This window comes from Coffea arabica, chromosome 4e (genome assembly GCF_036785885.1).
Source record: "Coffea arabica cultivar ET-39 chromosome 4e, Coffea Arabica ET-39 HiFi, whole genome shotgun sequence".
Lineage (NCBI taxonomy): Eukaryota > Viridiplantae > Streptophyta > Magnoliopsida > Gentianales > Rubiaceae > Coffea > Coffea arabica.
Window position 1 is genome coordinate 32,334,958 of NC_092317.1, and position 10,756 is coordinate 32,345,713.

Below are 10,756 nucleotides of genomic sequence, written 5' to 3' on the forward strand. Positions count from 1 at the left end.
AAGTAGTATTCAAGATACTTATCAAATCCCGAAAAATTTATGCTCGCTTGTTTAGTTTCGGTAAGGAAGCGGTTAAAACTTTAGAACTCCCATTGGAGTCGAAAGAACGAGGAAAACGTATTTCTAGCAGTCGTTATTTCATTTTCCAACGGTACAAGTTCAGCCAAATTCTAACTTATATACCCCGATAAAAGAAGACGCAATAGCCTAGATGGTTCAAGTGGTATTCGCTCTCAAGCCTTGCTCAAGTCGCAAGTATATCTACCTAGCCCTCGAGCGTAAATTTGGGCAGCACGCCCTTTGTATTTACCTATTTTCTAGCAATTTATGGCTTCATTATTTTCCTCAATCAGTCCCAAAGTCACACACAAAATAATATCATTTCAATAGCCGTTCAATAGGCTCAACGTCATACAATTACAAAACCATGCTACAGAAATGACCGGAAATAAGGGTTAAAGCAAAACGTAAAAAGACAGGTTCGACGTCTCTTAGCGTGACGGTCACAACCAAAGCTATGCTTATCGGATTGGGGTGAAATTTAAACCATTTCGAAGCTAAGACAGGGGGCTACAACTTTGATGAAGACCACTTAACCCAGTTCATAGTGTATCCGGGTCAAATTTTCAAATTACAGAACCAGAATCTCACCAACAGGCTAGTTAACCGAACTATGTTAAAATGACAATAACTCAGGCTACCGAAGTCCGATTGAGAAGTTTTTAGGACCGTTGGACAGCTAAGACATAGAATTACAACTTCTGTGTTTTGGCCAAATGCTAATTCAGTACGGATCAGGGTGAACAGATGCGGTCAGATTGGTGAAATGTCAACACTGTCCACAGAGCTCTACCTATGGCAGTCAAGGGTAGTTTTGTCTTTTCATGTGTTACAGTGCTCAGATTGAGCTGAAAGTTTACAGGCACCTATAAAACATCATTACCTACAACTTTTATGTTTTGTACTAAGCCTAATTCGGCCTCCATCATAGTCAAACAGAACCAGGCAGAACAGAGCAATGAAGAATCTTAATTCTGGAATTTAAGGTATTCAAGGTGTAACTTCACATTTCTAGCTTAAAACCACTACTACTACCTCCTATACAAGCCTACCTACACCATATACCATCCAAACAACAAGAATTATAAGTGAACCATTCAAAACCCTAACTCAAAATTCATCACTACAATCATCAAAATCACTTAGATTAGGTATCATCAAGCTTGAATTCAAGTTACTACATAACACAAACAAGAGTAAGGGAAAAGGAAAGGATGGTCAGCTATAATACCTCAATAAAAGGGCTTGCAAGAGTTATCCTTCGCCTTTCCTTGTGAAATTTAGCTCCCTAAGCTTCCCAAACTCTCAATTTGCAAGTTAATCGGTTTAGTTTTCTTGTTTTCTCACTCAATCAAGCAAAATCCAAGATGGAATTGAAGTTCTTTTCTCCCTTTTCTCTCTCTCAATTTTTGGCCACCATAGCTGCAAAATGAAGAAGAATAAAGGCCCAGAAAGGTTAAGAAGCTTAGTCTTACATTTGGTCAAAGATGGTTGGATTGCTTCCACTTGTCACCACAAGGTTTCATCTTGAATTTTTCTTCTTTTCCTTGGTTTTAGTGGTCAACAATTTCAGCCATAGTGAGCTGAGAAAGGGCTGATATTATGCACTAATAACAATCAGATGAAGTTAAGAAAGTGGTGGTCAAGTGGTGTGTTCAACTGGTAGTGAACGATATCCGTCGGTTCAAGCCGATTTTCCTTAAATTGCGTCTACCAGGGATTTAACTTATAATTCACTAACTTATTATTGTCACTTCTAATCACACACTTAATATCATCTAAAACTCACTTTTAATCACTAAATTTGATACACACTCCGTACCGAATAGTCACACTACGAAAAGGCGTAAAAACCCTAATTTATCGTAACAATGAAAGTAAAAAGGAAACCCTTGTTTCTATGATTATTTGTAGCTATTGGGGAAGTGGATGTGTATTAAAATTATTGTAAAGTAATAAATTTCAAATTAAAGGGAATTTTAAGAAAAATATAAGGAATTTTACGAGTCATCACAATGTGCACCTTGAGGGGCCTATCTGCCGTGTACTTACTTATCAGGAGCACCCTGGTGGACCTGTGTATCGGTGGTCTCCAGCACGGAAGATCCGACATTGTGACTGTTGGAAGACATACTCCTACCCTGATCGGGTAGTACTTGCAGTTGATGACGAGAGGAGACGATTGGGTAGTGCCAATCGTAGGTGTTAGACGGAGATCGAGCGCCTGTAGGCAGTCATCCGAGTACAGTGGGCCAGGATCCGAGAGCTTGAGGCTTCGGTTTTGGAGGAACAGGAGCGGACTGATGCTTTCAGAGAGTAGGCTCAGGCGGCTAATGGTCGCCTTGTTCGGGTAGTTGGAGACGTGAAAGACCGGACCGATCATATCTTGACTGAGTGCGGGGCCCTAGTGGAGGGTGTGGCTCAGGACTTGGCCAGGAGGGTCAAGGGCCTGCGGTCCCTAGTGATCCCGAGGAGGCTCCTGAGGAGGACCCGGAGGAGGAGCCGGTTTCACCTGCAGAGTCGGTTGAGTCGGTATCTAGCTAGACCTCTAGTTTAGGGTTGAGGGATTTTTGTGAGATAGCTAGGGACATAGTGGGATGACATGTCCCCTTTTGTTTTTGAATTTGACGTGTTAAGGTGGATGTAAATAGGGTTTGTTTTATTCTATGTCCCTTGGCTAGTATAAGCCTTTGATTTGACAAGGTTGACATGTATAATACTTTCTAAGTTGATATGTGACTTGTTTTGCTATGTATATAAAGGATATGCTTTTTTCGAATGTGTCTTATTGCCTTTGTTTTATGATTTGGAAACGTTTTATTTGAGCCATACCTTATTTTATTTATATTTATATAGTTGGTTAGTCAAGAATCATGGAAGGTAGAAGAAGCCAGGATCTTGGAGCTACTCGAGGGCGTGGCTCTAATCGTGGGCATGGGGGCAAACAGGCATAGGACCGGTGCAAGAATAGAGAGGGGAAAGAGGTGAAACAGTTGGACCGCAACCTGGACCCCGGGTAGAAAGGGGGATCAGGTGGCAACTGCGATACAACAGATGACTAATATCCTTGCTCGTTTAGTAGAGCAACAGGGTCAAGCTCCTGTGAATCAACCTAGGGATCCTGAAATGGGACAATATAGGGCCCTAGAGAGATTCCAAAAGTTCTCTCCTCCTAAGTTCCTGGGAGGACCGGACCCTGAGGTAGCGGAGAGATGGTTAGAAACAATGATCAATATATTCGCCGCTTTAAACTATGCGGAGGATAGACAGGTGCAATTTGCTACTTTTCAGTTTGAGAGTCCAGCTAGGGCTTGGTGGAATGTAGTTAGAGCTAAGTGGGAGAGAGAGGAAACCGCATGGACCTGGTTGAATTTCGTGCGAAAATTTAACGAAAAATATCTCCCACCTATCGTCCAGGAGAAGAGAGAGGACGATTTTATTAAGCTCCGTCAGGGAACTTTAAGTGTAGCTGAGTATGAGACCCAGTTTATGAAATTATCCAAATTTGCTCCTGAATTGATAGCTACGGAGCAAAGGAGGGTAAGGAGGTTTGTACAAGGCTCAATGTAGAGATACAGGAGGCCTTAGCGGCGGCCCAGATTAACACTTTCACGGAGGTTTTGGAGAAGGCCCAGAGAATAGAGATTGCCAGGGCACAAGTAAGAAATTTTCATGCAAAACAGAGAGGGGCGCCTGGCAGACATCAAGGGCCGGCACAGAGTGATCGAAACATGCCACCCTCCAAAGCTGGTCGTGGAGCTGGAGGTGGAAGGTTTAAGGGTACATCGAGGGGAGGTATTCAGAGGGGAGGCCAAAGTGGAAGAGGACAGGGGAAAGGTGCTCCCCAGGGAGGCCAGACATCCGCTTCCCGAGTATCGTGTGGATATTGTGGGAAATCAAACCATACCGAAGATAACTGTTGGAGAAAAGCTCGAAAGTGTTTAAGGTGTGGAAGTACAGAGCACCAGATTGCAAATTGCCCACTAATCAGCGATACTCAGTCGGCTGGCAAATCAAACCCGAAATCGATCAATGTAGGAGGGACCAGGTCGAGGGTGTCAGCCAGAGTGTACTCATTGGACCAGCAATTGGTACCTGAGCCGACGGAGGTAGTGGAAGGTACGATTCCTATTTTCCATCGTTTAGCCAAAATTTTGATAGACCCTGGTGCCGCCCATTCTTTTGTTAGGCCCACCTTTATGATTGGAATTGATGTGAAAGCTAAAAGGCTACCATATGACTTAGAAGTAAAGACACCTACGGGTAACCAAACTTTACTTGCTAATGAGGTGTATAGAAACTGCGACATTTGGATCGGTGAGCGAAAATTAGTAGTTGACCCCATAAGTCTAGCCATTCAGGGGTACGATGTTATTTTAGTCATGGATTGGCTAGTTCATTATCATGCCCGGGTAGATTGTCGTATAAAGGTGGTTGAGTTTTGCATACCGGGTGAGGCAACTCTAAAACTAGACGTGAGGGGTATTCTAGTCTCATATGCCCTTATTTCGGGAATTAGGGCTAGGAAGTTGCTTAGTCATGGGGCTCGGGGGTATCTAGCATTTCTAGTTAACACCCCAAGAGAAAAGATTAAGCTAGAAGATATGCCGGTGCTCAATGAATATCTAGACGTGTTCCCGGAAGAGTTGGCATCATTGCCACCCGAAAGAGATATTGAATTCAAGGTTGACTTAGCTCCTGGAACTATATCCATTTCAAAAACCCCTTATCAGATGGCACCGGCTGAACTTAAGGAGTTAAAATTTCAGTTGCAAGACTTGCTAGAACGGGGATTCATACATGAGAGCGAGTCCCCATGGGGCGCTCCAGTGCTATTTGTCAAAAAGAAGGACGCGAGTTTAAGGTTATACATTGATTATCGAGGATTGAATGCAGTAACCATTAAGAATAAATATCTTTTGCCCCATATCGATGAGTTGTTTGATCAATTACAAGGGGTTGTGGTGTTCGCTAAGTTGGATCTTCGACAAGGGTATTATCAATTGAGAATTAGAAAGGAGGATCTGCCAAAAACGGCCTTTAACACTCGATATGGGCATTTTGAGTTTGCGGTAATGCCTTTTGGCTTAACCAATGCCCCAGCGGCATTCATGGATCTAATGCATCGAGTGTTTAAACCCTATTTGGATAAGTTTGTGGTGGTGTTTATTGATGATATCCTGGTGTATTTGAAGACAAGGGAGAAGCATGAACAATACTTGAGAATAGTATTGCAAACCCTAAGAGAGCACCAGTTGTTCGCCAAGTTTAGCAAGTGTGAATTTTGGTTAGAGAAAGTAGCGTTCCTAGGCCATATAATTTCAAAGGATGGACTTACTGTGGACCCGGGCAAAGTGGAAGCTGTAGCTAAATGGAAACGGCCAGAGAATCCTACTGAAGTACGAAGCTTTTTAGGTCTAGTGGGGTACTACCGCCGGTTTATAAAGAATTTTTCGAGAATTGCGGGACCCCTATGTGAGAACCCTCACTTTAAAAGTTAATTTTTCTAAACTACATGCCTTACTCTAAGAATGAAACCACGGATTATAAGCCCTAGCATTGTATCCCCTACGTGTTATCGTATACACTAAGAAATTAAAACATTTTTCTTGAGTTAGTTGTAACTATTTCACCACTTATAATATACCCTTGCATAGCATTCTACATGTATTAAAACAATTTCCATGCATTACATTTCATATCCTTACTTTTAGCTAAAACAATTTTGTTGAGTTAGTTTCTTTTTCCATCACTTACATTGTGCCAAGTGCCTTACCCTAGGATTTAAATTACCTATTCTATGCCCTTACAATATATTTTCTATATGTTATAGTAATTTCCATGTATAACATTCCATTTCATTGTAATTGAAGAAAAATATTTTCTTGAGTTTGTTTAAATTAATGCACCACTTGAAATTGACCAAGTGTTCTTTTCTTAAGTAGTAGAGATTTTTGTTAGAGATTTTTGTCTGAGATTAGAGTTGTTAAACAATTATTGGTACATTTGGAAAGTTAAGAGAACCATTAGTCAAAGATTAAGAAAGTCTAGGTTACTAATGGAGCCATGTGGCAAAACCCTAGCCATGGGTTTGTTTGACTAAGGAATTAGAAAACAATTTAAAGACTAAACTTGGTTCCTTTTTAACCCTTGTTGGCCGAATTTCTTAGCACAAAAAGGGGGAAGAGAGAGAGCTCCATATACTTACCTTGAACCCTAGAAAAAAAAACCAAGAACAAAAATCCAAAGAAGAAAGATCTAGAGTTTGTGAGAAAATTTCCTTCAATCTTTGAGGTTGTTTCAAGCCTAAAGCTTCTATTGTGGTGGTCTGTTTGGTGACCAAAGCAACTTGTAATTAAGGTATGTAATCTTTAAAATTTGGGTTTATGATGTTATATCATCTACTTGAGGTTGAAATGGTGAAAAACAACTTGTTATGGTTGAATTTGGGGTTAGTTTCTTGAGTTAATCAAGTAATGGTTAGGTTTACTAATATGCATACCAAGTGTTTGATGAAATGTCTAACCCTTATTCATGTGTGTTTATGAAGTATTGATATGTTTTAAACCCCTATTTAGTTGGATCTAATACTTGTTATGTGCAAGGAATGAAAATAACAAGAAGAGTAGAAGTTAGAAATTTTTAAAGTGTGCTGACCGAAACTTTTTAAGCTTGCTGCCCGGTTTTTCCTTGATATTTTCATGCACATTTTGGCTACAAATGTGAGTGTTATATGTTGGGTTATGTGTGTGGAGGTTGTCTACAAAAAATTAGCCAATTTGGTTGAATCAATTTTGAGTTATAAACAAAGGAGGAAAACTGGACTAGGTCCAGAAATTTTCTGTCCAGCAATCTTGTTAAGGTCATAACGTGTTACTCACTAATCGGAATTGAGTCCTGTTTGTGGCAATTGAAAGTATACTCTTAGAGCTTTAAAATGGTACAAATCTCATTTTCTGGTTAATCCCGAACGATCCGTGGCGAGTCTGGAAAGTTGGCTGTCCGGGCGGTACTGTTCATCCGAGACAGTCCAGAAAGTTCATTTGGTTTCTCAATTTTGAGCCACTTATGTTGGGATTTTGGAAATGATTTCTTCTAGAAAAATTTAGCCTTATGAACCTAGTTTTCAATGCAACTGATGGAACCTAATTCCGACTTTCCCACAATGAGCAATGACCATTTTCCCAAGGCTGGCCGGGCGAGACAGTTTAACCCGTAATGAAGCCTTTGAGCTTTAGTGAAACTTTTCTTTTGCCAAACTTTCATGTACACACTAGACTTGTTTTCCATGAACTTTCACCGTGGTTTAGACCCTATTTGCATGCCGGATTAAGTAGCTTAAGCTACTCACTTGGCCTCTTAATGAACCTATACTTTAGTAGGGAACAAATCCAATTATTAATGTTTTCACTCGTTGACCTAGGTTTGGGCAACGACGGTGATCGTAACTGAGACGTTTGACGTCGATTATTACTTTTGCTTGACAGGTGAGTGTTCCACTACCTGCTACTTGTTATGTGAAATATTTGTGTACTTGAAAGTATTGAATTGTTATTGTTTGAGCCAAACACTGTTTTAATTAAAATTGAGGCGAGTGTGTACTTTATCGCACTCGACCTTCCTTATTTTTTTCTTTTCACTGAGGCTCTACTTACTGAATGAATTAACATGAAATGAGATATTGCTATACATGACTGTGCTTAAGTTGCGTGGATGACATTCCACCAACTACTGTTACTGTTTAGGTACCCAACCTCATAGGTGAGTAGGTTGTATCGAGCCAGCAAGGGCTTGGTCGAGAAGGCCGATAAACCTTGAGGACTGTTTACTGTTCATTGGAAATTGAATCTTGCTTGGAGGTCCCTGGTGAAGCATAGCCGTTGTGCTTGCTTATTGTGTTGTCCAGCACCACCAGTGATAAAATCCTCGGCTTGATACTGTTTCATTGGAAACTCGGATTCCTGGTATACTCGAGTATTACTAAACTACTGTTTATGGAGTGCGAGCCCGGTGGGGGGTTGTTTGGTGGACGGAGACTGGTGAAAGTGGTGTTCTACGGACCTATATACTGTTACAAGTGTTGACGGAGTGTCAACAGGAGGCAATTATGATCAAGCTCAAGTGGACCTTTGGCTTTTGAAAGCCACCCGTATCCTTGAATTGAACTGTGATTAAACTGTTATTTTACTGTACGGTGTTTAGTTGGCTATTTTGTGATTTTATGTGGCTATGTGTTTACTTGTTTTACCTGGAACCTCACTGGGCTTTAACCCACCCCATTCCCTTTGTTTTCCTTAACAGATCGGGAAGGGATTTGATCGAGGGCTTTCTTAGCTTTATTTTGCCGTTCTTGCGTTTTGAGGTTGTAACTTTCGTTTAAGCAGACTTGTAAGCTTAAATTCTTAAGGATGCTTTATATTATGTAATTTTGAGTGAAGCGTGGTAAGTTGGCATGCGATGATATATGTACTAAGCTGAATTGTTGGATTAGTGATTATGTTTGAGTTAGGGTTTCAATCCCCTGCATTGTCAAATGTTACATTCGTTTCATTGATGATATTAGTACTTTGAACGACTGAGTCCTGGCGAGAGCTGGGCAGGCAGTCCGCTGATACCCTAGGGTGAGGTGGGGCTGTCACACCCTAACTAACTTGACAAAGAAACAAGGAAAGTACATTTGGAATGTTAAGTGTGAGAATAGTTTCCAAGAGCTTAAAAAGCAATTGACCCTGGCTCCAGTGCTAGCTTTGCCCAACGGGAAGGATAGCTATACGGTTTATACCGATGCTTCAAGAGAAGGGTTAGGGTGTGTTTTAATGCAAAATAGGAATGTGATTGCCTATGCATCTCGGAAGTTAAAGTCTCATGAGCAAAACTATCCAACCCATGACTTAGAGCTTGCAGCGGTTGTGTTTGCTTTGAAGAAATGGTGACATTATTTATACGGGGTGACATTTGAGATATACACGGATTATAAGAGCCTTAAATACTTATTTTCTTAGAAAGAGCTGAATCTGAGACAACGTCGGTGGGTGGAGTTTTTAGAAGACTATGATTGTACGATTAATTATCATCCAGGAAAGGCCAACGTTGTAGCAGATGCTCTAAGTCGAAAGGCTCAACTTGCAAGTCTAATGGTGGGAGAGTAGAGCTTGTTGGAGGATGTATGTGAATGGAACCCTCGTCTGGAGCCACGGAAAGTTATTTTTGGAAATATTGAGGTGAAGTCGACCTTGTTGGAACAGATTAAAGAGGGCCAAATGATAGAACCAACGGTACAAAAGTGGGTGGAAAAAGGGAAGAAAGGGGAATTGCCTTATTTTAACCTAGGTCCTGATGGGATATTAAGGTTTCAAAATCGCGTCGTGGTACTTAAAGATGAAGCACTGAAGAAGAAGATTTTGGAGGAATCTCACCGTTCTAGGTATACAGTGCATCCAGGTAGTGGTAAGATGTACCAGGATCTCAAAAGTCTATATTGGTGGGATAATATGAAGGCGGAGATTGCCCAATTTGAACAAAAGTGTCTTACATGCCAACAAGTGAAAGCTGAGCATAAAAAACCGTCAGGTCTGTTATAGCCTTCAGAGATCCCTGAATGGAAGTGGGAGCATATAACGATGGATTTCGTATCAGGGTTACCACGAATTCAAAGAGGGCATGATGCGATTTGGGTGATAGTCAACCGATTAACTAAGACTGCACATTTTCTGCCAGTTAATATGAAATATTCTTTAGAGAAACTTGCCAAACTCTATATGGAGGAAGCAGTGAGATTACATGGGGTACCAGTGAGCATCGTATCCGATAGAGACCCCAGGTTTGTATCTCGATTCTGACCAAAGCTGCAAGAGGCTTTAGGAACTGAGTTGAACTATAGTACAGCGTATCATCCTCAAACCGATGGACAATCTGAGAGAACCATTCAAACTCTTAAAGATATGCTGAGAGCCTGTATTGTAAATTTTAGAGGGAGTTGGAGCCAATATTTAACCCTGGTTGAGTTCGCGTATAACAATAGTTATCACTCTTCTATTCAAATGGCCCCATATGAAGCATTATATGGACGAAGGTGTCGATCACCAATTCATTGGGATGAAGTAGGAGGGAGGAAGATTAGAGATTCGGCTACAATACCATGGGTTGAGAAAGCCTACGAAAGGGTAAAGGTAGGTGAAGGACTTGAGAAACAAGCAGATTCCACTAGTGAAGGTTCTATGGAAACACCATGAGGTGGAGGAAGCAACCTGGGAGCTAGAGAAGGACATGCAAGAAAACTATCCAGACCTGTTTACAGCAAAAAGTATGAATTTCGAGGTCGAAATTCTCTTAAGGGGGAGAGAGTGTGAGGACTTGTAATGTGACAGCCCCACTTCCCCCTTAGGCGAACCAGAGGGTTCAGCGGACCGCCTGCCCAGCTCTCGCCGGGACTCAGTCATTCACTCACACAAATCAGAAATAGAACCACAAGAAAAAAAGCAAAACGAGGATCCAAAACTTAAAACAAAACTTATATACATTGCTATCTCAAAACGAAGTACAACCGTCGAGAATACAAAAGTTCTCAAGTCACCATACAACCAGCCCGTGCCAAGCACTAGGGCGAGAACCAAAACAAAACCAAAACTAGACCCAGCCAGTCTATACAGAGCTCTCGTCCTTGCTCGCCTTCCCCTGTTAAGGAAAACAAAACTAA

At 41.2% G+C, this 10,756-nt stretch overlaps 1 protein-coding gene across 1 annotated transcript; it reads left to right on the forward strand.

The window, feature by feature from the left end:
* Nucleotides 1-3,114: 3,114 nt before the first annotated feature.
* On the forward strand, nucleotides 3,115-10,292 carry LOC140005583 (uncharacterized). The gene is made up of 7 exons (XM_072046590.1): nucleotides 3,115-3,425; nucleotides 3,584-4,955; nucleotides 5,256-5,459; nucleotides 9,063-9,197; nucleotides 9,306-9,630; nucleotides 9,778-9,880; nucleotides 10,031-10,292. Exons 1-7 carry the CDS (start codon nucleotides 3,115-3,117, stop codon nucleotides 10,290-10,292), a joined length of 2,712 nt encoding a protein of 903 aa, XP_071902691.1.
* The last annotated feature ends 464 nt before the right edge of the window (nucleotides 10,293-10,756 follow it).